Source organism: Diadema setosum, chromosome 15 (genome assembly GCF_964275005.1).
Source record: "Diadema setosum chromosome 15, eeDiaSeto1, whole genome shotgun sequence".
NCBI lineage: Eukaryota > Metazoa > Echinodermata > Echinoidea > Diadematoida > Diadematidae > Diadema > Diadema setosum.
This window is the reverse complement of record NC_092699.1, coordinates 17,983,489-18,011,397: the sequence shown is the minus strand read 5'-3', so window position 1 is coordinate 18,011,397 and position 27,909 is coordinate 17,983,489. Positions and strand designations below refer to the sequence as shown.

Here is a 27,909-nt window from a genome sequence, read left to right as displayed (position 1 = left end):
GCGTGAGCAGCGCCAATGCGCAAGCGAGCGCGAATAACTGGTCGACTGCTAGTGCTCAAAACTAATATACAATTGTATGTTTACTTTACAAATTGCACCGGTAGACATATTCGAAAACTTGCGTAAAACGTGTTGAACAATGCGATATCTTGCATTCTGTTTCTCCCTGATCGGGGCTGATCTTTTTCTTTCTACTGACCCCGCCAATGCTTTTTTTTTACTGGTCATGTCGGACCGGTAACTTGTGGATTTCCTGAAAAGTTACCGGTCCGACAGTGACTTTTGCCGGTCTTGACCGTCGGACCGGCGCCAGTGTGCAGCCCTGAGATAGCACACAAATAAAAATTATAAAATGCAATCATTCTTCTGACTTTTTTCTTCACTCCACCAATTTGAGGAAATATAAACTGACCCATTGAAACACGACACTGAAAACAACAATATTCGTTTAAGTCCACACTATGTTAAAACCATGGGACAATGTAAATAAAAAACCCACAAACACTTGAATTGTCACCTTTATTAAAAACATAGGTGTTACAATATTACTTTTTGTGAGCAACCTTTTCCCTTTTTTTTAATTGCTTCTTTTTTTTCTTTGCTCACCTACTTTCCCAGTTGAGTTTGTATCAATAAAATTGTAAGTGCTGATGACTTGATATGCATACCTTTACTTGAACAAAAACAAACCAACATTGAATAAATCTTTGATACTTTCATTTGGCACTCTTTAACTATCAAAACAGTTTAGTTTTGTCATTTCTTGGACATATAATTGCAAAGATTTCTTTGCAGAGTGGAAAACTTTACATCAAGAGAGGCTCTAACATGGAAAGCCTGTAAAGCACTGTAGAACAATCTAGGGCACCTCACATGATGTGCAAGTACTTGTTGAACATTGGAGCTTTCTGCCAGGATTATAAATCCTGGCCGACCACAAGTTTCCCTTCACAAACAGTGATCAGTCATGAACCATGCAGTCATCCTATCATGTGGTTATTGATCACTGATTCTAGATACATGTACTGATCTTACTGATCTCATACTCTCCTAACACACTCAGGATTGGCACATGATGAATGTCCCGTCGGAAATTGTCACATTTCAGTTTGACTTGCAAACTTCTTATACATTGTACTTGCCATTCTTGGCAACCGATAATTATGGTCTCATGTACCCAGGGTAGCCTCTTCACTATTAGCTCTAGCCTTCTAGAGTGTCCTGCCAACATTATTACCCCCCCCCCCCCCCAACATTGCCAGGTTCTCGTTTTTACAGCTGGGTTGAGAGGGACACTTGAGTAAAAACATCTCGTCCATGGACGTAAGTGCTCAGCAGGACTTGAACTCTGGGTTTCCACTTGCAAGTCAGGAGTCTTATCCACCATACCACAGTACCCCTTTAAAACTCCAAAATGAAACTCTCGATCAAATCCTTGGTATTATTCTCATCATCATGTTTGATATCAGGACTCTAATTCAATCAATTAGGTCATATCTTTGCTGAAACATCACCACTTGTCATAATCTATGCCTCTATCATTGATATCAAATCATAACAGATCAAATAATTATATTGACTTCTTTTTCTTGATAACAATGGTTAATTGCTGATGAATCCAATATAAAACTGCTGAGTGTAGTTTGGCAGTTGGAGGGGGACTACACAAAAGGAGGGGGGCACCATTTTGGTGGTTATATCAGGCTTCAGACTCGTGTATGGATATATGTATTAATTCAGGCCACTACATGCAAGAACAGTCTCCTTTCCCCACGTTTAAACATTCTGCAATCATGGCAGTAATTACCCTGCCTTTCTCTTCTCTTTCTCCCGACAATGACTGCAGGTATGTGTAACTGAGAGTTCTATCTCTAGGGCACCATTGCAATAGTAGTGGTGGTAGCGTGGGGATTCATGAAATGGGAGGGCTGAACTGACTCAGCTGTATTCGTGCATCCTCGTAACAAATTCCATGCAGTTTTAAATTCATTACATTAGAAACAGAAGAATCTCCACTTGGGTCAAACATATGCTTCAATGCACATTAAAAAAAAAAAAATGCAAATGGGCAATTGAATTCTAGCAGGCTGTGATAAGCTGTGTTTATGCTTCCTTTTTGGGGGCCAGAATCAGCATTTTGAAACATGACTAGTGCAAAATATGGTTACGTCCTTGCTCAATTTGATATTAATGCCGTTTCAATAATCACAAAAGGATGCGTTTACGATCGGCAATTCTGACTAATCACATTTCATGGGGAAGCATCTATAACGTAAAATCACATTATACGCGTTAACCCTATAAAGCCCAAGGGGGGGCACATTGTGCCCCCCCTACCATATTTTCGTTTGCCACTCCTACACCTTTTATTCGATTTCAACCAAATTTGGTGACTTTTCCTAAAATCTTATTGCGAACATTTTGATATATAATTTAGCTATATCCGATATTGCTGGTTGCCATGGCAACCGTAAACTGACAACCATGTTCGTCAGATTTTGCATGATTTTCTGTTCAACTTTCAGTTAACAATGTAATAATGGATGGAATGGGGGTTTTCTTGGCTGTAATTTGCTGAAGGACCAAAATGTGAAGTTATTATGGTTGTGAATTACCCTGAAATGGTCTTCTTATTATTTCCTTTATTTTTTATATGACATAGGTATCAAACAATAGACATAATAGAAATAATCGAAAATACAGCATTTTCCAAAGACTACCCTTTTATTTCGTGTTATCTTTACACAAGCTTTGCCTGTAATATCATTTCTTCATCATATTATCAATCTGCAAACTTAAAATTTCAATATTTTGGAAATATGAAATATGATACCAATATATGTACCCATTCCAAGCAATACATCATAGGTTTCATATATTTCTTTATATTGTATTGAATAGCGCCCCCACATGTTGACCTTGAGAAATTTCAACAATAACAAATAGTGAAAGTTGACTTGCTTTTCCTTTGTGGTAAATATGAAAATGATTGATATGAAATAAAAACATATATAGTTGGGATAAAGAAATAAAAAGAAAAAACACGATTTTAGCATATTTCCTATGTATTTCTTTGTATTTTGGTTAATAGCGCCCTCAGTGGATGACCTTGGGAAATTTCAAATGTTGGGTCTTGTAGAGTATGAGTTGCTCTACCCATGTGCCAAATATGACGGTCATACATCATATAATAAAGAAGTTGTATAGGGGGGGCACAATGTGCCCCCCTTGGGCCTGGAAGGGGTCAAAATAGCTTGGGCTTTATAGGGTTAAAGGTAAGTCATCTTATTGCCTTTCCGGTTCATGTGAAAACGCGCGCGGCAGGCCAGCCGACCTCTCGATTACTGTACTGTGCATTGTACAATCTGTAGTCCTGTGCTTTTTAGCTTGAGCTTGCTGTTGGTACATTTTTACTGTACATACACAGATCATACGTTAATGCATGAAGAACTCACTACAATACAATCCGATCTTCTCTCCCCACACACCTAAAATTGTAGGTCTTCGGGGGGGGGGGGGGGGGTGCACCGTCTACAAATATGCTTCTAAGGGTCAAGATACAATGTATTTCGAAATTCTTCCTTGTTTGCTTGCAAACAACATCAGGGAGTTCTATCAAACTATGCGATACATTCATGATGTGCATTCTCAGAGCCAAAGAGTGCAGTGAGACAAAAGCAAAGGCCAAACATATCTGATCCATGCACTGGTTTGTGATTTATTGCTGAGCGTGTATAGACAGGTTAAGAATGGATATTTTCATTGAAGACCCCTACATTTTGCATTTGCTGTGCCTTTTAATGTAGGTCTATGTCTATAAGGCTCTGCAATATTTGTGTGAATCATACAGTTTATGAACTTCTTGCAGTCCAAATATGTTTTCATTTTGCATCATATATGCGATTGAATGCAGGACTGCGACTGTGTGTGTGTGTGTGTATGTGTGTGTATTTAATGTCTGGATTTATGTCAAATTCCTACATGCGAGAAATACTTTATGTGTTACCCTTGACCTTACCACATCAATTGTTTGCTTGCTGCAAAGACTATATCTCGCTACGGTTGTGATTTATTGTGGTCTCATCGTGCATAAAGTACATTTACAGAACAATTTATGTCTGAAAAAAAGTATAGAAAAAAAAAAAACCTGCAAGGCTGAGTGCAACTAACATTTGACTTTCTACATACTGGTGCTGTACTGAAGTTGACAAAAACAAATAATCTTATTTAAAATATTTTTGACAATTTGTTCATTTTCATATTGTCACATTTTTGTTGGTTTACAGTTGAAAAGACAATTTCTTCTTTAAAAAAAAAAAATTAATAACTGTGATGCTTTGCAAAAGCAAATAAATGAAAACAAGCATGCAAAGAGTGAGAGAGACTGGAGGAAATTATCACACAACATGATTCTAGCTCACAGGGGACTAAAGTGAATGTCTTCAGACACCAAATACTGTATACGCCATATATTTCGCGAGTCTAAATTTTCGCGAATCGGGACTTCCCGACAATTTAGAGAGTGGTTACATTCGCGATCGTGGAGTCCTGTACTGAATGGACTTGAATGTATCATGCATAGGTCGCTTTGCATTCATATCGGCATTATAGAGTCAATATTTTCGCGAAGAGCAGCTGACTCGCAAAATTCGCGGAAATAAAAACCTCGCGAAATATTCGGCGTATACAGTACATGCTAGCCTTATGTAAGCACCACTCTTCATAGAACTCCTACTACATTTATCCAGTCACTCAAAGTTACTCTATGCAGGTTGTAACTTTACCTTAACAACAACTAGACTATGCTTCCTATAATGGGGAAGAGACTGAAATGAAATCGCACAGTGCCATCATAAAAGGAAAATTCATATCACTATCCTACTATTTAGAAACAGTATCATTTTTGAATGCCAGCAATTCTTACAACAGGAACATCATAGTGGACATAAACTGCAACAAGTGAAAAACAGACAAGGAGACAGAAAGAACTATTACAGGATCACCAACCTTGTAATTCAATGCTTGCCCCAACCGTTCGGAAGATGAGGTTTCTCGAGTCGTAGTACTGTTTTGCAATGTAGATCGCCATGACGGAGACCACCGGGCCAACGGCGGCTATGAGGACAAGGCGAGTCTGGGAGGAATTCAAACCAAGATATGTTAGATCCTTATACAAGCGGTAGCACGTAGAGGTTTCTTGCATTGTCAACTTTTCCTCACTATGGGAGCATCTCTCATTGTGAGCATGGGCTTTCGCTTTTATTATGATATTGAGTATGAATTTTTGGAGACTAGTATATCATAGATAAGCTATGATCCTACGAGTTACAAGTTTTTACAATGATATAAAGAAAAAGTCAATATAAAACTGCATGCAGCTTTAAGCGTACAATCAGTGACCAATGCACTTACTCATAATACGAACTTTAATAGCTCGTCACTTCAGGTTCTGGAGAAGATTTGTAAGATTCCTTAATTTGGGCGTTTGTATCCCTAACCCCCTGCCCCTTGGGGAATTGTGCCCTTTTGTATAAATATGTACGCTTTTACTGCAGCAACGATACCTGTCAAGTTTGGTGATAATTCTACATTGCATTTTCAAGAAGATGAAAATGTAACATTTTTGGTTAAATTTGGATTTCTCCACAGGGCCCAAGGGCGGCACCCCCAGATCTGCCACGAAGAAATTGAAACGACAGTCGTCAATGTAGTATGTACATGTACTTACTCATAGCACTTACTTAGCTCTTTCACTTTTGGTTGAGACATGGACCTGGAGTGAAAAAGATTTTTCAAGATTCCTGAATTGAAAAGGGGGGGGGGGGGTGGTGGTTATGGTTCCCCTAGGGGCCCAGGGGGCAATGGTACCCATTTAAATTTAGATCCTGTCCTCCTAGGGATGCTACCTGCCAAGTTTGGTGAAAAGCTGTCATGGGATTTTTAAGGAGATGAGAATGTAAAAAAAGTATGCACAACGCACAACGTGCAATAAACAGTGTACAATGGATGCCAGACAATGAAATATCGCAACAGCTCATAAACACCTCATAAAGTAACTTTTAATAGCACCCCTTAACATGTTTAACATTAAATACAGAAATATGAGCAGCCTCCTACTCAAAACAAGATATTGACCTGTTCCTCTTCTCACACCCATTCATTATTCAAACTTTTATGAGTTTCACATTAATGGCTATATTGCTGGCTGGTAGTTTAGCTTTCAGGTTGCCTTTCCCAATGTTTGGTTCTAGACTCACCAGCTTGACGGCTTCAGAAGTGGTTCCCCCTGGTTGGGTGTAGTTGATGATGCAGTAAATGAGGACGATAAAGACGCCAGCGACAAATATAAGCAGCTCATTGGCCCTCTCCCCAAAGACACCATTGAGCACGTAGAACAGAATAAACACTGGTGGAAGGGGAGAAACATATCATAATATGGGATGTGAACTCACTGTAAGCAAAAGTTGAGTGAAATCATTAACTGCTAATAAGTGTAGAATTACAATTACCACATGGGCATCATCTATCAGAGAAAGTATTCACATGAAATGTCGGCATATCAGTTCTTTGGAAACTAAAGAAAGGAACAATCCAGCTAGGATTCAGATTTCATCTTAACCCGTTGAAGACGAGTCTTGAGAATATTCGGAGAGGTGTCTATGGAAAATGTGTGTTATAGCAAAATCGGTCCGTCCTCAATGGGTTAAGTTCTTGACATGAGGTATAATGTATTGTATGCATGCACAAAGTCATCACAGTAAACCAGGAAACAGTATTAAAGGCTGTAACAGCCTGACCACAAGTTTAACGATCAAGCAAGTGAAAGTCTTTTGAAAGAAAATCTCTCATTAATGATAGAATTGGAATATACTTTTTTACTACTAGCAGCTAGAATATCTGTGCTAGTGCATTTTCTTTTCTTTTTTTTTTATATATACCGGTAATTCTACCTACTGTATAAATTGATTTTTGGCTAGATCTCATGATTGATAGGGCCCTTTAGAACAAGAACTAAAGAAAAGAAACCACTTCCTTTCACTGTAAAAAAAGAAAGAAAGAAAGAAATGTAAAGCATCGATTGGAAACAGATTTAAAAGATTTAATCATTTGACATATTTCTTCACTCTGCTGTTTCTATATATATGGAAAATGTTTGTCACTGTTTTTGAGTGCCATATGATTTGTTTCATTCTACACCTAATAGAGCAAAGGAACTCATTTTAAGGAAATGAAATACTTTCAACAAACATGAATTATGTAAATGCTCTTCGAATATTGAAAGCTCATACACAAAACCAATCAATCACAGATCACATGCACTTAAATCAGTATGGATTTCATTTTGTTGTCCTACAATGTATAGTACATACGCATCCATAACCATACACTGACAATGTATAGTACATTCTACATTAAATATGCATCCATAACCATACACTGTAGATTTCCTGTGTAATCCTGTGCTTTGTTTGGATCTTACTTTGTTGCTGTTTTTTTTTTTTTTTTTTTTTTTACTGTGCACTGGACTCTTGTTCATTGACTTGAATCTAAATGAACAATAATTTGATATTTTTGTGTCAAAGACTCACAATCTTCTGTGAGCATCTAGTTTCTTCCTTTTTACTGACTGAATCTAACCACTGATCAATGATTAAATGGATGATGCCAATGATATTAGCCTGTAGGGGTCTCTGTAGGCACCACATGACTGCAAGGCAATAAATGCAACCTATGAACAGTGTATCCCACCTACATTTTACACTTAAGTGAAATCTTCGTCATTATCTCGTACTGTCCCCACAGGAAAGTAGCTATGAGGCCAAGTAGAAAAAATCAATTGTTTCTCTTTCCTGCCAGCATAATTTTTACCCACTTCATAAAAAAGTGTCTTTTTTTAATATTTTAAAAAGATAAAAAGATGAAATTCTGCGCATGCACAGCCTACATATTGTTACGGTACCGTACTAAAAAAAGAAAAAAAAAAGGGGGGGGGGGGGAAGCAACACTGGCAATTAGACTACATTTACCTGAATGGCGTTGTGCAGTGAATTGGCCATTTTCTAATTCATTACGTCTACTGCATCCTGTAAAGAGCCCCGTCCCCCCCCCCCCCCAGAAAAAAAGAAAAAGTGCCAAAATTTTCTTTTTTTCTTCAAAAAGTTAAGAAGAGAAGCTAATAACATCTTTTCCCTTGGCCCAAGCAGCGCCCTGTTGTGCTCTACCTGCATTGAACAAGAGGAGAACTGCAAACGTGGCATCAACATTGCTGTCTGGTGTGTTGTTTCCCAGGAGCTCCACCAGTCTGGCGATGGTGAGGCTGATGACCACCAGGATACTCACAATGGACAGGAAGAGGAACACCCATTCTAACTTGGACACATCCCTTACTGACCGCCTCTATTGGTCAGCAAGCATTCCGGGAGAGTGCAATACACAGACAGGAGATGGGAGGATAGAGAGAAACAGAGAAAAAATATTGATGGCACATGAGTCACATGACAGGGGTCTTATCAATTTTTCCTCTCTCTTGTTGAAATTCTATCTTTCACATAAACAAATACTTTTTATTTTATTCTAAATTTTAAGATCACAAATTATAACTTTTTGGGGTGCCCCATACAGCTCATTCACTAGTGAGCACTGTCTTTTATACCTTAAGGGGATGGTATCGTTTTGGCTGATATTGGGATTCAGATATTAACTCTTTGCAAGAAAATTAGAAACCACTTTATGACAGACCAAGAGCATACAGTTCTAAGAGGAATTCAAAGTTTATTGGATGAAAATCAGTTTTAAAATGGCCGAGATAACAAAAAACAAGGTAAGGCCTAACTAAAACAAAGTGGTCCTGATTAAAAGATGGGTCCCACCTTTTACTTTAACCTCTTTGGATTTGGATTTTCGGGCATTTCAAGACCCATTTTTATCAAATCAACTTTGAATTCCTCTTTACTGTATATAGGTACATGTATGCTCTTTCATATTTCATAAGACTGAAGTTCCTCGTTCCACCCCCCCCCCCACACACACACACATATCATGTAGCACACACACACACAAGTACTGAAAAGCTGAAGCCCCATCTTAGCCAAAACTCTATAGATATAGATCTAGGCCTATTTGATAGTCTAGGCCTACAATTCATTTTGTAACTTCATGTACTTGTAATCACGATTGCACTTGACTTTTTTGGGAGAATTTGCACAAATGAGAAAGTGACAAAGAGTTTTTATTTCCAGGTAGGCCTAGAACCTAGAGCCTAGACTAGAAAAGACCAACATATTAATCATAAAATTTACAAACATCTGAATCAAACAAACTAGGTTCTAGGCCTACTGAGAAAATTAGGACAATTCCATTTCTTTTTTTTTTCTTTTTTTTGTGAGAGTCTAGAGCTATTGCCTAAACTGTAAACCTTTCACTGATCAGAGTGACTTCTTCTGCTGAGTGCTGGTTCGTAATCGTAGACACTGAAACAAGGAAATGGGGCAATGAGGTAGGGCTGTCGGAGTGTGAGAGCTGCACATATAGGTCCTATATGAGCTACGCTGGAAGTGAGCTAATTTGCAGCTGGGAAGTTTACACAACACTAACAGAGAAAGGCACTGGAAAGTATAAATGTTAAAGTCGATGTCAAACTGGACCAGCCAGCGGTGTTCGCTCCTTACCTGTCCGACAGGCGTTCGTACAACATTGCTCCCCGCAGTTGGTATTCCCAAATCTTCGAAAGTAATGGTCCCTTCACCTGGCGTTGCCGTCGCTCCGGCCCCGGCCCCGCTGCGGCCGCCGCCACCACCGCCGACTCCCCCTCCTCCTTTATCCGTCATCTTGCCAATTGCTGCATCTATCGCGTACAACGCCGTTGTGATCACGAAATCTCTCTTCAGATTATAACTGTAAATGGATGTTGGTCTCAATGTCCAACTTTCACTTTCGATTCACAGTAGATCGTTGTCTCTAAACGGTTAAATTGCAATCCTTGCTGGAGTACTGACTTGTAGAGAGTGTAGGGCGGGCACTCGTGGTATGGTATATTGATAGCATGCATGCAGTCACGAGTTCCGTTGATTGCACTACAACGTCTAAATCACAACACAGTCACACACACACACACACACGTACGGCACATGTACGTATGGGTTGCTGTGGGTTCATTGCACTGTGTCAAGCCGTCCCTGATGACTGAAGCTCTTTGCTGATAGACAAGGATAATCAAGTGCGTGTCGATGGGTATGGTAAAGCAAAACAGTCATGTAATAACAATAATGGAACCAGATAGAAAATACTCTACCCAAATGTTTTTTACCTCTAGTGATCCTTGATAGACAATATTAAGTAGATCTTTTCAGTAAAGTCATCGAGCTCTCTTATATCATAGACATTACGATGTGTTGACAATTCTGCATTGGAAGATTTTATTTGTCCCGGGTCTCTGACAATCATCAAACACGGTGCACTGATGATGTGAAGAAAAAAGTTTGTACACTTTGATCATCCCATTATACTTCTTGTATACACAATATGAATGATTGAATCAGGCAAAATATCATTTTAATAAAAAAAAAATAGATTACGTGTATTAGCCTGTTTACTATAGATGTTATAGGAGTACCACTCTATTCTCCGTCCCCTTTTGCAGAGTCTATTTAGAGATACAATACCCAGCGTTACGCCCTCCACAACTGACAAGAGTACATTTGCGCCCTGACTACCTGGCCAACTCGCCACCATCAAGTTGCTTGTAACTGCGTGAGTCACGGTTTTTGTTTATTTGTTTGTTTGGTGGTGTTTTTTTTTTTTTTCGAATTCTGCGCATGAAATGCCATATTGCGATGATATTATCTATATGAAAGACCATTATTCTTTCATCAAATAATTTATATTCAGTGACAAAACTGACAAATTTATATCGAGTTCATTTCTAAATTCGTATGGTATATGAAATGATTTTGTTTGAGTTGATTATTTTTTTTTGAACGAGTGAAGGCAAAGATGCCCTAGTTCGCTACCCTTCACGTATATAAAGAATATGAGGTGATTAAGTAATTATGTGACGACGTTATTCATTCTATTCATTTTTCTTAGAACTCCTATCCTACACCAGTGCGGAACCATGCATATTTTAGCCAATTAACATAGGCATTACAGGGCCTATTTCACCCCTCACCATCCAGTGGGAGAGATAGAAAGTGGGGGGGGGGGGGGGGGGGGAGAGACTTCAATGGTGAACTGACATTAAGAGTGTGGGTTAAGACTCCATTGAGAGTCTCCTATAGGGGTTCATCTTCGATACTTGTGTTTCATTCAGGGGGTTAACTGAAGTATTGTCGCCTGTTATGTCACCGACATTTGGAAACTGACTTTAACAACAATGCTTTTACATATTAAAGGACAAGTCCACGTTCATATGCATAATGGATTGAGTGAGTTCGGTTATATTAGTTGAACACATCAGTGAAAGTTTGCGGAAAATCGGACAATGCGTGCAAAAATAAATGAATTTTAGAGTTTTTTAAGGTGCAGTCACTGCTGGATGAGTAAACAGTACAGTGTATGATATTATTGACAAACATGCAGGGAAAATGAACCAGGACTCGATTTGATCTGCGCTTTCCGGACAGCAACACTATCGCCAGGCTGTCACTAGATCTCAAACTTCAGGCCAGTATACTCTGATGAGAGAGGTGCAATTCAAGCCTTGCTTTACATGTCTTTACTGAATGGATGGTGCTTGACTCCTGGAATCTTACATTTTGCGCGAATGAATACGGGCAGAAAGCCTTGACACTAAACCGAGGTAATCTTACGCAATCCGTATAGAAAAATGCTTTCATTATCTTATTCTTTACTCGATCCTGTCGATTGAACTTCAATCCACCACTAGTATACGGAAAGGGTTCTACATAATGTGAATAAAAATATGTAACTTTTGGTAGGATGTGAAGAAGGCGTAAAAATTGCTTTCAAAATGGCCGCCAAGGTGGCTCCCATCAAGGATATGAAATTACCCTACAATGAAGTTGAATTGTTCGACGTGTCTAGACCCATTCTTGATTTCAAAACCAATAAATAACGACTGGGAAACAAATCGTTATTTTGATAAATCCCTTGTTGCATACTGATTCAAATGTCAATATATAGAGAATACTATACACCATGAAGGTGTATGGACATGCATAGTATAGTCACATAATGTCCAGCCACTGGGGGAAATCGTCTTTTGAAAACAAAATAGGCTTTGCGGCCGGGGTAAATTGAGAATCGCTGATTTGTACCTGACTGTCGACACAATGGGGATTGAAGACTCTGTATAGTTACCACTATGAGGGCAGTATCAGATTATCCTGAATCCTGAAGCACACCCTATTCATGATTATTACAAAAGCGTTTTTGTTTGTTTGTTTGTTTGTTGTTGTTGGTTTTTTTTTTCTTTAATGGTGTCTTCATGTACACTGGGTATATGCACTATAGTGAGACTGAAAATATGACGGTAAAAACTTTGAAATTTGTTCCGCTGTATATTCAAGTTTACGCCTCCAAACCACAGCTGTAGATGAAAGAAAAGTAATTCATTCGGAAATTTACTCAAAAAAAAAAAAAAATCACCTCGGTATGCAAGAATGAGAAAGAAAAAAAAAAGTAGATGTGATCCTGTGAAGCGGCCTCTGGCAGTTTTAGAGTGGCTTCCGATGCACTATTTCTGTTAACTCTGTGTACTTTGACATAAATTATTTGAGTGCCAATTGGCAGAGAAAACTCGAACCGTATAGTACACACTGCAAGAAGTCACTGCCAGAAGATTTTTTTTTTTTGTTATTTTTATGGGTTTTTGTTTCTTATGCAAATGGTAAATTGTGCCTTTAAGCTTTACTCGTTCATATTCACTCGAACGATTTCTGATCGAAATCGGATGAAAAATAAGGAAGTTATGACATTTTTAAAATTCGCTATTTTTGGGGGAAACAGTTCTTGAACAATAAATGGCAAAGTGAGCATTCCCTCACAACTTACCATAAATGGTATATAGTTTGAACATAAAATTGTGAAAATTCCAATTTTTCATTCAAACGCAATTATAGAGGATCAAATCCTGATATATCTAATTGATCACTATTCTGAAGTTATTCAACAAGGAATAACGTCATGTTTCAGACTTCAATGAGAGAAACATCGAATTTTCGTCATTTTTTTTTTCGTTTTTTACCCGATCAATGGAAAATTATGAGGGTATGCCATGGTTAGCTCACTCATTTGCATACTCACATATCCGCTGTACAAGAACTGTTTTGCAGAAATTAGCAAAACTTCAAAATGTTATAACTTCCTTATTTTTCACCCGATTTCAGTCAATTTTTTTTTACCGTTGAACTCGTAAGATTTACTCAGTTTTTTTTTTCTAATACTAACTTATGTTTGGACTGGATTTCCTCTTAAAGTACGTAGACATGTCGGCTGAATGTCGGCTTATTTGTATACTTGCCGACAGTGACACACACATGGAAGAAATACCCAAGCTTCGATCTTCCGAGGTTGTTATGTTAAGTAGTCCAATGCGAACAAGACATATTGGTATTTTATGAAAGAAAGATGCTATTCAGAGGGGTGGAGGTTCAGGTGTGAGTTTCTTCAATTTTAAGATCGCAACTGCTAATCTGTAAACTAACAAACACAGTGTCGGAAAAAAAAAGGAACAGTGGGACTCGAACCTGTCATCTATAAGCTACTGCTTTCCGGGCAGCGACGCTGTCACCATCAGGCTGTTCCCTGGTTGCCGGCAGTGACACCATAATTTTGTATCATGCACATAGAACAATGTGAATACCCGAGTTCTGGAATTCCGACATTGTTATGTTAATAGTCCAATGCGAACAAGGCATAATACATGAAAGAAACTCATTGGGGGTGAAGGTTTAGGTGTGAGTTTCTTCAAGTTGTCTCCCTCGACAAATTAGATTTTTGTTGATTTACAGATCAGCAGTTGCGATCTTATCAAATTTGATTTGTAGAGGGAGAAGAAAATGAAGAAATTCACACCTGAACCCGAACCCGAAGTAAATTTTCTTTCTTGAACAAGATTGTCCGATGTTCCTCATACGTGACTCTCACTCATGTGTTAGAACTATCATTGCTGCATTCACTCAATCTACATGCCTAAAAAGGTGAATTTGTCCTTTGATTATGTTCTTCTGTCTATTTTAACGGAATCCAGAACTTATCTTGGGTGTTCGCAGGGAGGTGATTATTTGGTGTGAGCACCCCGCCGATGCTATAAAAATCATCAAAAGGTATCAAATTCCTCAATGAAATTAAAAAAACTCTAAATTTCTAAAATGACGTCATCAAATTTCAAGTTTACTCGAGCGTATCTCACTTATCCTTGGCGAATCTCACCCAGATTTCAGTATGTTGTAGCTCTTTGAATGGTCTTTCAGATATTTGTAGCAAAATTTTGATTGGATAACATCATCACCTCGAAAAAATCAATTCAAAGGAACCTTGTCAAGTTTGACCAGTTTACATGTTATCTCTAATGGGAGTGCATTTTTCCTGGAAATGAAAATTGACATGACTTTCTTTATTGACCACTAGCTCACTTAACCTTGGATGAATTTCTCCCACATTTTAATATGCTGTAGCTGAGACTTTGGGCTATCGTTAATGCGCCCTCAGTTGTTGTTGTTGTTTTTTTTTTTTTCATTGGACGTCGGGATCACATCGAGAAACGTGGTTGTGACGCTTATAGCTTCAATGTCGGGAGATATGTCTTTCTTTCTGTGACTTTCTTTGTAATAGCTCAAGAAAAACACGTCCTTTAACCCCCATATTTTACAAATGTTTAGTCCATTTTAAGTACTTCATTTCATGAGATAACAACTCCTTCATCAGACACTGTCTTGTGTAGATAAATTAGTGTCAAAGGTCATAAATGTTTCATCCTGTATCTTGGTGAAGAATACCTGTCCTATCTTTGCCATTTTTTTTTTTTTTTTTTTGCACACGTATAGACGGTGTCGCAAGAATCATTTCACAAAATAACCACTTTTTGCTCAGATGCCATCTTGGGTGTCCAAAGTGGGGTCAAAGGTCAAATATACTTCATTCCGTATCTCCGTTAGTGTATACGGAATTCGGTACCAAAGATGACAGGTCTGACTCCCTTTTCTAAATGAGAATCCAAACATCACACGGCCAATGTCCCCTAAACGCAGATGAAACCGGTATGGTCATGCCTGTTGGGATCAGGACTAAAATCATTGATTTCCGAATATATCGGATCACTAAGGCTAATTTGTCAGTGTTGACAAATTCCGATTCTAGTTGTCTATAATTTCTTTTTCATGAACGCAAACAAGCTGCATGGCGCTTAAGTGACACACTGCAAATCACTATCTAGTGTAGTCAACCCATGTCCATGTAGGCCTTTATGCCACCAAATAAAGTAAACCTTTTGAAGGTTGTTTTAAAAATACGTGACAGATAGAATTTGTCTTCTTTCAGCGCCAATAATGATTATCTCATTTCTCCTGTCCGCACACAGTACGCAAATTAGCGGGTTACTTTTCTTTTTTTTTCTTTTTTTTATATTATTCTTTATTCGAATTTCATACATTTCATATCATAGAAACAGAAATGTTCACAGAAACAAAACAAAACATCATATACAAAGACAAACTGCTTTTACACAAACATTGTACACAATAACGTCAATCTTACACTACATAAAGGCAAAATGCAGTATCACCACCATTGTGCAAACTAATATCAAATTTTACATTGTAACTCTCTACACCAAGGAAACGAAATCCGCTTCTTTTTTTTTTAAACACACATTCTCGCACAAGCCCGCGAAACGGGAACATAATAGATCATTTACTTAAAACACAAAACGGGGCATATTTCACTGTTTCTCTAAGAGAAAAAACACAAAACAAAGCCATTTGCGAGACAACATACACACATGCACACACACATCCCCACACAACGCCAACATGCACCCCTCCCCTCCCCCCCCCCGTGCCTTCAGCCCTCAAGTTTCAGGTTTTATTCAGACTTGAATAACTTTGCAGTATTAGTATTGCCATTTGTTTCTCATACAATAAAATACTTCCTACTCATAATATCGAAGTGATATGGAAATGGTAGAAGCAATAGAGACGAGGAAAAAAAAAACCCGACAACGATAATTATGACAATAACTCGCAGATACATGTACGGCAAATTCAAAACAGAAAAAGGTAATCACATAGGATTATCATCCTCGGTATACCTAATGTAATATTCCCACTTTGACAAATGCATTCCAACTATTCCTCTTTTACTAGATATCTTATTTTCTTCTTCTTTACACATCTTAAAATACTTCATAACTTCATTAAAATTTGGTACCTCCCCTTCTGATCTCGCTAAATATAAAATGTATTTAATCATCAATATAATTGTATTCCACCCTTTGATTTTTAACGACTTTCCATACCTGTATAAACAACTTCCCAATTCATATTTCCTAATTCTTCTAAATTAAATTTCTGAATAATAATTTGCCACAAATCCTGCACTTTAATACACTACCAAAATAAATGTGAATATACAGTGCTCTTTTTGCAGAAAGAACAGAGATCATCCGAAACAAACCCAAATCTCAACACTAACTTTTGTATAAAGTGCACCATGAAGAAGTTTAAAATGAAATTCCCTAAGCTTTGGGATAAGAGTTGTGACTCTGGGTCGAAGAAAAATATCTTGGGTTACTTTTGAGGAGAAGACAAAATTACTCTGTTGATCTCGTACTTCCAATGTATATAAATGTTGCAAATCAGTTTAAAAAAAATGCGTGTAAATCTTCCTCGAAGGTATGTCACCAATCCTAATTTCTTTTCCATGTAATTTTAACCAAATATCATACACTTGACAAGGTTTATTACTGACCCAGGATAAACTAAACCGTCCACTTTTCAAAATTACATTACAAATCCTCCAAACATATTCAATCTCCTCACTACATAACCTGCTTTTTGAAAATAAATAATCGGCCGTATACCTTTTCCATCAAAATAATGACATAATATATAGATATTTTTCCTGAATAGATTTTCATTATATATCATTTTACCTTTCAATAAAAAATCTATTATTAAATACTATTTGATTCATAAACCCCTCTTCTAAGTCTCTCAAACTTCCCAAATCTTGCCACGCTTGTAAAATCTCTTTATAAAATTTCAGAACTTTCAAAGAAAGCTTATTTATTTCAAAATTACACTGAAAAATTAAATTACCACCAACTGACCTAAAAAAATACTGAAAATACTTTTTCCAGGTCATATTCTTTTCTCCACAAAAAAGTCTTTTCACCCACATTACTCTTTGACTTACGAGTCTTTTTGCATGTGTGGACACACACACACACACACACACACACACACACACACACACACACACACATACACACACACACACACACACACAAAACACCAGTTAGCGCGATCAGCAGCGCAATACAGTATTTGCTAAACCCAATACAAGAAATCTTGCTCTTATCAATTCTGAATTAGCGCGGTGACGGGTCGGCCAAAATAATAATGGGCGAGTTGACGACCGAACTACCTCATATCTCACTGGTCGAATTTTTACCAGGCGAGTCAGTAAGCGCGTACCGCGAAATTGTCCGACTATTTCAGTTTGGAGTTTTTTACGTCCACTGCACCCCCACTGCACATTGCACTGCACTGCATGCCGATATATACCAGCCAGCAATAACACAGCACACGCAGCATTGGACACCGGCTCACAACACGGGAACTGTCGGCTTGCTACAGTACTAGGTCTCTAAACGTAACTTTTACAGTGCTGTTAAGCAGAGATTATGTCTGATTCTCCGACAAGAAGTGAAGATGTCCTTGGACAGAAATGGGACAGATGCATTTCCGACACTTTGATTAAAGTTGGTAAGTTGTTAAATGAGGCATGAGTGAGCTAACGACAACGTTAGTGTGCTCGTTCGACGTTCGACTTGGTTCGGTTGGGCAAGCCAAGACATAAAAATATAAGACAGGCCTCATAAACTTGTGAACCTACTTAGGGGCCTAGTTGCATGTACTGTAATTCTCCAGTTGCCACCCTATGTAGACCTGTCATATTTGAAGTTTGTGATCATTGATTGTAACTTGAAAGGGGAATGGTCATGTTGTTTATGCCAGGGCAATAATGAATAAACTTAAAGACGCTAAGTTTACCTTTTACACAGCTGAGCTGAGATTACATAGTTTTTGCCTCTCTGCTGGACTCTGGCTTTATTTGGCTCTGTTAATAGTTTGTAGTTGCTGCCATAATGCGATTTGAATAACACTAAACAGCAGCAGGATTTTACTGATAGTGATACTACTGCACTGGGTACTGTAGATAAGTGTTAGATTTAGCTCATACATGTATGAATGCCCCAGTCTCCACATCCCCAGGCCCCACCCCCCCCCCAAAAAAAAAAAAAAAAAAAAGAAGAGAAAATACAAAATACATACAATGTAGGCCTATGCCTACAGAAAAAAATAAAAATCAATCCTGTCTTCTTCACATTAGCCTGCTTCCTTCACAAGTTCAATCTTGAAAGTTGATGTTATTGAAAGTGCTACTGTTCTTTGTTCATGTTCATCTGTTCATGTTCATGATTAGGTGGCCTACTGCAATTTCTTTACCCCAACATTGACAATACAAATTCAGTATCATGTACAGTGTACAGTATGTCACTATATACAGTGTATGTCTGAGAATGCAATGACACCCCATATTGATATGAGTTATGACAGAATAAAGACTGGGGCTTACTGTACTTCCTTCAATCTATCTTTGCTTTCTGTGACGTGTAGAAGGTCTACATTGTATTGGCTCGGCTGCTGGCTTGCAGTCTTCCTTGTCTTGAAATTGACTGTCAATGAATAAGGGTTTTGGCTGTTAATTCTAATTAATCCCCTAATGTCATATTATCATCTGTAATCAAAAGTGTTGATTTGTAAACTGAACATTTGCAATTACATTTTTATTCTCTACGTGCACAGGTGGAGGTCTTGGACTTGGAGTGGTTTTCTCAGTATTCATCTTCAAAAGTAAGTTACTTTTTACTTCACGCCATGCAGTTTTGCGGCTCATGCCATACAAGGCCAGAAATGGTTCTGGTATGAAAAAGCTTGCCAGAAATCTGACAGGAATAAGTGTAGTATAGAATGAGCTCTAAATGAAGTGGCAACCCACTACCCTTTGTTTATGAGTGGTGCTACAGAACAGCGAAAAAAAAAGAGTACAAGTAGAATAAAATGAATAAAGATCTGGTGAACAGCCAAATGTCATGAGGCCTATTTCTAATCATATAGCGTGTTTCTACTGAGAGCACCTCGCATCACCTCGCATCACCACGAATTTTGTCTCCCGCATCACCTCGTATTTTACGACCACTCGAGCTGTTTCTACTGAGCGATAGAATATGTAGTGATGCAATGTGACGTGCTAAATGCCGTAAATCCGGAAGTAACGTATTTTCAGGTCACAGATCGGGTCGAGCTGCCTCAGCCATTTTGTGGTAGGCCACTGAATGCCCCTCACCAACATTTCCTGCCACTTGGTTATTAGGAATCATTGCAGGTCGAGGGTCCAATTAATGCTCTCCCGGGGCTCCGACATACTAACGTTAGTATTCCAGTGAAAACGAATTAGGGAATCTACAACTTTGAGACAATACGATATTATGGGAAAATGAACTCGGTGTAAAAATCAGAGTATATAGTGTGATAGGCTGTTGGGCATGCAGACAATAGACGATGAATGCACGCAAATTCACAACATGTACCATACCACCTCGTGTATAGTAGGAGTTGGTACTGATGCGTGCGAAACTACGCGAGATACGGTCGCTGTGTACACAAGTGTCGGAGTGTGCGATGAACCTATTTGAAAAGCGCGGGCGAAAGCTCCCAATTATTCCAGACTTCCGGTACACCGCGAATTTCGCTACCCGGTGTGTTTCTACTGAGAATCGTCCCTCGCATCACCACGCATCGACCACCTCAAAAGGTGGACAACGGAGCACCTCGCATCACCGTACATCGGCCACTACCCGATCTGTTTCTACTGAGGAAAAATTTGAGGTGTCACCACGCATCACCACGTATCACCACGAATCGCATCACCTGGCATCACCTCGAATTTTCGTCGCTCAGTAGAAACACACTCATAGACCAGATGAAAATAATAAGCAGAATGTTTGATGTCCATTTTTTTTTTTTTTTTTTTTTTTTTTTTTTTTTTAAGGGGGTTCTGTGGTATTATGGATAGGACTCCTTATTTTGAAACAGAGGTCCACAGTTTGAGTCCTGCCAGCAAGTGCTTATGTCCTCGTCCAGAATAGATGTTTTAATCGACGATGTCTCATCTTGACCTAGGTTTGCTAATGGGTTTCAGTGTTGGAATAGAGAGCAAGGCCGTCTGGAAAAATAGTGCTAATAGTGAATGAATTTTCCTAGGTAAATAAGACCGTATTATCATCATATACGTGTATTGTACTCTTGTATGTAGTGTTGTTATTTTGACATTTTCAATAACAGGACGACCGTGGCCCATTGCCTTTGGATCTGGAATTGGACTTGGCATGGGCTATGCTAATTGCCAACATGATTTCAGGGATCCATTCAAACTCCATGGAAAGATTGTCAAGGTTGGTAATGATTTCACATATCAATGATAAAGGGGGAAAAAACACCCAAGATTTGTTGGGTCCATCATGCAGGGATGGCCACAGCAACTGAGCAAGCCACCAAGGGCCACATAGTGCCTTAACCCCTGGGACATCAAAGATGTAACAAAAATGTGCACCCTGTTTAAAAGTCTTTCACACTGTGTATTCTTCTTCCAGTGAAATACAGACAGCTGTTGGCATATTATCATACTTGTATTACAATATATATGTGCTAGAAATATTTTGGGAGATTTTAGGGAGTTTATATGATAATTAGGCTTGTGACCCAATCCCTTAACATAGTTATTGATGTTAAGAATGATGCTGATGATAAGTTTATTCTGTAAATTGAGAATGTTTTAAAATATTACATAACATAAAAGATTTTAACATTGTAATTACTGTCATTGTAATTACATTTTAAATACAAGCACAAGTATTTGTTCCATCTCAGTAGTAGTGGAAGTGAAGAGACATTGCTACCAGTGTGATTTTGATTTTTGAGGAATTTTTAAAAATTTGTATGTAGAACTAAATGTTTTAAAGTGCACTTGCATCTTGATCCTGTAAAGGGAAGGTGGCCATAATATTTACAGACATAATGGTAGTGATTATGCTGTACATACACTGTATTATGCTGTTCATTCCCACAGTATATTTTACAGATGTTTCATAGCTATACATGCCTTACTGATCTTTTTATGTACTTCATTTGTCTGCTTCATTCACTCAGTGATATTTTCCAGCAAACATTTCCAGTACAAATTCTAAAGGCACTGGTGGCTAGCACACACCGAACTTCTTACCCCTCCAAACATTTTCTTATTATCTCCTCCTTGTTTTCTTGTCAGTTTTTATCTTTGTCTTCCCATCATTTTGTCTTTCTCCATAATAACATCATATTCCAGCTTTTCCTTCTTCACCTTATCAATTTGTGTTCTCCTGTGTGATCTTTTTTTTTTTTTTTTATACCATCTGTAACTCCAAGCATTGTTGTTTTCCTCTTCATCCGCTTCCAGGTTCTCCCGGATGTTGTTGCAGACACAACCAAAGCAGTAGAAATGCCAGCTGTTCCCGAAACGGCACCCTCATCATAGCAACTGGAAGGCACGCATTACTAATGCACCATCATTGTTTTAAACTATTGGTATATCTTGCAGGTGGTGTGGATATACTGTAAGTCAATATATGAAGAAATGTTTTGCTGGAATAATTCCAGCCAGTTTCATGACATGGATCGATCTAAGAACTTGTTGCATGGCATGACAGTCTTACCACTCTGTGTAGAGGTCAGAGTCTACAAGTGTATGCTTGTTGAACACTTTTTGATATTTTAATGGTGTCATATTCAGGCAAATATATTTGTGGTGTCAAAGGAATAATTTACTGCTGAATATTCACACTTACGATGAGTTTATTGCAAGATTGTAATCTTTTAATCTGTGGCCTTTTGAACATTGCTGCGGCATTGACTATGTTTTTGTAATAAATTGGGCATAACTCACAGGTAAAATAGAAAATTTTTGATGATCAAAAACAGTGTATGCAGGAGAACACCCAGGAATACATTCCTGTTTTCATGAAACATCTGTAACCCAATTTCAACCAGAAAGTGAAATTGCAGCATTAGAGACCTCTTTCGACTATGACAAATTTGTTTGTCTGTTTGTCAGTAGTGCTTGAGAGTATTGGAAAGACTAATCACACATGGATTTAGTATGTAAGTGGCAAGACACAGTGCTCTTGTAAAAGTTTGAAGTATGCCATTCTGATCTTGGTAATCCATCATGTAAGATTTCACTGTAACATGTGATAAGTCCAAAAGAACAAATGGGAGATATGTATGGCTATGTAGGCCTATGTACTCATGCCAGCAAAATTACTCCACTTTACTTCGGTATTGGTATTTCATACCTTAAAGTAGGCCATTTTAGACCCCATGAAGTGGTTGTTAACCAGGATCATTAGAATAGCAGAGCATCTTAGTGCATCAGCAAAGGACAGTTCAATCAGACATCATGTGGTCTCTGTAGCATTTAGAATGCTGTCCAAGTGTACATGTGTATGCTGAAATTTTTGCTGGTTTCGCTAACAGGCACTTGGTCACGATTGTTAAAACATGCAAAAATACTGACAAAAATGAAAACAGCGATTTGACCCCCTTTCACTGATCCAAGACCGGCACACTTTTGTTACATTAATGTAGAGGCAGAACCCTGATACCACTAACATTTTAATAGCAGTCACTTTATTAGTCACTTGTAGAGTCTAGTACATACTAGCACTAATTCACAGAAGTCTCGCTTTCTTCTAAATCTTTGTGATATTTATTTATTTTTTATTGCAGCAGTCATCATGAATAGAGATGAGAAGACCACAAAGCGTGAAATTACGCAGCTCGCGAAAATTTGCGATTAACTGGCATTCACAAAAATATCTGTATGCGAAAACAGCAGCGTGTACAGTATGTAGTGCTTTCTCAAGTCTGAATGTATGTGTGTGTGGGGGGCGGGGGTTCGCTTAATTGAGTAAAGATATCTACACAGAGCTCTGTATGAGAAGGCAAATGCAAGGCAAAGTCCCAGAGTGCATAGTTTGTGAAGTGGTTACGATTTATATGACATGACGCTATTGAATGTGCTGAAGAATGAAGCAAGAACGTTGTAGCCATGTAACCTACCATGTCATATTTGTGTAAATATGGCTACATGTGTAGCCTGTGCCCGGGTGAGAGGCTTTTGATTATAAATTTATGATGAATATCAAAGATTAACGTCTTCATTTCAATATTTTTGTTTTCCTCCTGTCTGTTTGTCTATCACTTTTTTTTTTCTTTTGCTGTTCGGTGCTGCTTTCAAATTGTGTCTGTGAATGTTTGTGTGTTTGTTTAAATGTGATGTTACAAATTTAAAAAAAAAAAATTGTGAGAGAATGTGTTTCATTCCAAATATGGTGTGCCTAAAGGACACATTGTGTTTCATAGACACTACTATGATTGAATATGTTAGAAGAGCATTTTGACATGATAAAGCATTATCATTATCCAATGCCATCATCAGCTTATCAATGTACAAAGGTTGTGACTACTCCTGATATCACTGTCCAGTGTTAATAATAAAGCTTCTACCATTTTCTTTCTTTGGTATTACACTTTGTGTTGAAGCCATCTTGAACATTGCAACTGCATTAGAATCACATGTATTTACAAAATGAATTACAATTCTATTTATTCATCTATTTTTATAGTTTTTTTTTATTTATTTATTTTTTTTTGGGGGGGGGGGGGTAAAGATGTATAAACCAGTAGGAGAGTCGCAAAGTGATGACAATTCTCATTAAAGTGTCTTTTTGTGATTGTGACTAATATTAAAACCTATAGCTAGATATGAGAAAATTTGTGTGATGGTAATCACTGTTCTTTATCGTCAATAATGATGACGGTGATAGTATTAGTAATACATGTAGTAAAGGTAATGATGATGCTGAAGATGATGATAATGGTAATTATGATAATTAATGTGAAGATGATTAGAGTATCAACATTATTGAATCATTACTTTCGCTTTCAGCATCATTATTACTTCCTACGTTAACCTCATGTTCAGCAACATGGAAAGGAATGATCACACCAAATTATGATGCCCAGAATCGACTTGTGTTTCTCTTCACTGTTTAATGAAAATGCGACATTACAACCATCTGAAAATGTTACAAAAATGGAAACGCCACAAGACATATTATATGCCATTAAATTGAATGATACAAAGGCATACACTTACAGAAACACTACAGAAACACTACACCAACAAGTGGGAGACAACATCATTGTACTGCATTGACAGGAATTATCAATAACTCCTCCGTTACAGGACTGCAGTTGTCAAAGTGACGTCACATGCAGATTATGACGTCAAAGACCATTCCGTTAATTTACCATGATATTGACAAAGGACAACAAATCCCAGGAATATATACAGAACAGGATAAAGATGAAGCTTGCATAACGATATTCACGGTAATATAGGCCTGATTATTTCGCGGATGAAGACAATGTCTTTACGTATGAAAGTGATTACAGTACACAAATATCGTGATACATTGTATTAACGGCCATTGTATCAGCGTCACCAAGACAGTCCATACAAATCACCTTAAAAGCTACTTGTGTAATAAAATATCCATTTACATATCCCCACAACCTAAGCAATAAATTAACAACTACATGGTATACCGTATGTCCCCCCCCCAAAAAAAAAAAATAAAATAAAAATAAATAAATAAATAAATAAATAAATAAATAAAAACAAAAAAATGCAACGGGACCCTCCACAATGAAAGCTCTAAATATAGTGAATCAATCCCAATACGATTTCAGGGTATTGAACTATAACTTATTATTGTACCTACATCTTACAGACACCATCCGATTTGCTTCAGTGGTCAAGGAGAAATGAGGAGTTTTGTAGAGCATGTCGGAATCCATTCCCTCCAAGTTCTGTCCATTTGTGTTCACACAGCAGTTCCAAGAGCATCCAAGTGCCGAACTCGGAAGAATCATACCCATGACACGCGTTACAATGATCCACATATCTCTGTGACAACTCGATCAAATTTAATGGGGTTTTCTGCATAATGTAGCTAAGATTTTATTTTCAAGACCCTGGAGTAGCACTTAGGCGGTTAAATCATATTGGATGTTATCAATGCGAAAATTCGATTGTTATTATTATTATTATTATTACTTTTTTTTCTTTTGGTGGGGGGACATACTGTATAATATCTGAATTTCTGACCACATGTAAAGCAAAAAGTACCTCACTGATTCGTTGTCTGGTAATCAAATGGGCAAAACAGATACACGCGCGCACACGCACACACAGAGTATTGTATAGTTGTCCTTGTCATTGCTTTTGAAGGGACCACTTCAGCAACTCGCATTTAACAAGAATCAATGTCCCAGATTGATTATGATTATGTTTTTACATAAAAAGAACAGTTTTCATGTCATCTGGTGGGCATAAGAGTCACCCTTGACATTTTGACCTCACTCCAACACATGATTTTATGATGATTATTGCCGATGCACTGCCAGGCACCCATTCAGTCCCTCCATGGACGTACATAGTGCTGGGTGAAACAGTTTGTACAAGGGTAATTGAATATAAAAAAAACCACACAAATATGGATGTTAATTTGTATGCACTACGCATGATTCGAACCCAGGGCTGCCAACTCTCACTCATTGAGAGTGAGACTCACTCATTTTGGTCCTTTCTCACTCTAAAACTTTATTTCATTTGCATGCATTTCTATTGATCTCACTCATTTTGACTCCTAAATTATAGCATTGGCCTATGGGAGTCTCACTCTCAACTAGTTTCCAATGTTGGCAGCCCTGCCGGAACCCTAGATCATCTTTTTAGAAGTCTAGAGCTTTATCCATCGCACTGTAGTGGGGAGTAGGCTTGTTTTTGATATACGGAATATTGTTCATCGACGAAATTTCTTCACGTAATATCTTACCACTTACAAATTTCGGTCGCTACCTGTAGGGCACCTATGTACTTCTTTATGATGGCAGCTAATATGTTGTTAATATTAATCATCAAAATCATTCTGATACTGATACGTTGAATACATCCTAGCTGAACATATCGAGTATGGTCATCTCTATAAATAAATGAACAAATATATATATATATATATATATATATATATATATTTATATATAGTCATATTAACCTAATCGCTAGCAACACACACATATCAGTATTAGTACTCCTGATTCCAATAAAAAAAAAACCCACATTTTTTGAATACTAATAATCTAATGCCCATCAAAGTACAGTTCTGTTTTTTATAAAAACTAATGAAGAATAGACTTAAAAGCATACTCATCTATCAAGATAAGGATTATAGTCATTATGATGATGATTATAATTTCAGCAGCAACAATTATGATAACGGATTAATACAAGGATGAATTTTATCTTGTTGATATTAACATCAAAATCGGTATCTTTTCCCCTTTGTAACATGTACATTGTAATATATAGATAAATATTTTCTTATGTATTGCTACAAAGAATTTTGACTCGTGTATGAAATTATGTTGAAGAAAGTAAGCTCAACATACACACAAACAAACAAACATCGAAACCGTTCCTTAAAATGTTTGAATTTTGCCTAGAGAATAAATGGTCCACGATAAATCTGTAGGTGATAAAGAGTTTTCATTATCATTCCCTGTACATCCATGAAATGGAAGTGTTATGGAAAGATTGGATGTCGATAAAGTGATGATGCTTGGGATGTATGAAATATTACACAATAACAACGTTAAAGAAATACGAATCTTAAAATACAATTGTTATTTTTATAAGCCTTTTTTTTCCTTCTGGCCACTCACAAGATTGTATGTAAACATATTTGAAAGATACAGTTTTGAAATGTTTTCCACTCTTTCCTCCCCTGCTGCACTATTATGCAATTACAAGAAAACAAGAAATACATTTACATCTTTTATATGAAATCCACACGCTTCAGCCACAAAAACGCTCATTATGCACACTTTACCTCACAACACACCTACTTTGTAATAAATAGCGACGAATGTTAACTGTACATCAAGGCTGAAGCTTCTTATTTATGATATCTCCAGAAACAATTGCTACAGCACAACATCAAAGAAAAACAGTCGATTTCATGCACACAAAGAAAGACTCCGTGGATGTGAACGGATGACAAAAATAGGAAAGAATTTGGAAGACGTTTTGGAATGATAGCAGCATCTGCTGTCTCGACTATCGCATGGTACGTAATGTCGAACAAAGGAGTAGATTTATGATCGATCGTTCTACCCGGGAGGCGAGTGTATAGGTAGAAAGAGACCCCTGACCATAAAATTCCCCCAAAACTGTATGATAACTCCAGCTATAATCCCAACTGACTTGGAATGATGCAAGTACCCTGTGGAAGTTCGGATGGAAAACAGCGGTAAATCAACGACTTTCGCTGGATGCCGTGGATAAACATCGCCCGTGAACAACTGGCTGTGAATCATTATCAATACTAGCCACTGAATCCAGTGATAAGATGAATACACGTATGAAAGAAGGTAAAGAGAGGGGGCATGAATTTGAAGGGGATTACGGAGAAATGCGACTTGACGAGAGGAAACACACACTGTG

General features: G+C 37.7%; 2 protein-coding genes across 2 annotated transcripts in view; one reads left to right on the top strand and one right to left on the bottom strand.

Annotated features, from left to right (window-relative positions):
* LOC140238929 (uncharacterized) overlaps positions 1-9,963 on the bottom strand; it is a 50,031-nt gene extending 40,068 nt beyond the window's left edge. The window contains exons 1-4 of the mRNA XM_072318827.1: positions 9,669-9,963; positions 8,223-8,397; positions 6,258-6,406; positions 5,008-5,134 (exon numbers count right to left, since the gene is read on the bottom strand). Coding sequence (XP_072174928.1) covers positions 5,008-5,134; positions 6,258-6,406; positions 8,223-8,397; positions 9,669-9,827 — 610 coding nt within the window. The 5' untranslated portion in view covers positions 9,828-9,963. The remainder of the gene's footprint in view (positions 1-5,007; positions 5,135-6,257; positions 6,407-8,222; positions 8,398-9,668) is intronic.
* A 7,720-nt stretch (positions 9,964-17,683) lies between these two features.
* On the top strand, positions 17,684-23,488 carry LOC140239353 (MICOS complex subunit Mic10-like). The gene is made up of 4 exons (XM_072319228.1): positions 17,684-17,945; positions 19,050-19,097; positions 20,589-20,698; positions 21,739-23,488. Exons 1-4 carry the CDS (start codon positions 17,864-17,866, stop codon positions 21,814-21,816), a joined length of 318 nt encoding a protein of 105 aa, XP_072175329.1. The 5' UTR covers positions 17,684-17,863; the 3' UTR covers positions 21,817-23,488.
* Positions 23,489-27,909: the final 4,421 nt, after the last annotated feature.

What these genes read in the sequence shown, in the direction of transcription:
- LOC140239353 (XM_072319228.1), top strand. Translation starts at nt 17,864, where the DNA reads ATGTCTGATTCTCCGACAAGAAGTGAAGATGTCCTTGGACAGAAATGG. An exon ending in CGACACTTTGATTAAAGTTG is followed by an intron (nt 17,946 to 19,049) that starts GTAAGTTGTTAA and finishes CTACGTGCACAG; the next exon opens with GTGGAGGTCTTGGACTTGGA. An exon ending in CTCAGTATTCATCTTCAAAA is followed by an intron (nt 19,098 to 20,588) that starts GTAAGTTACTTT and finishes TTTCAATAACAG; the next exon opens with GACGACCGTGGCCCATTGCC.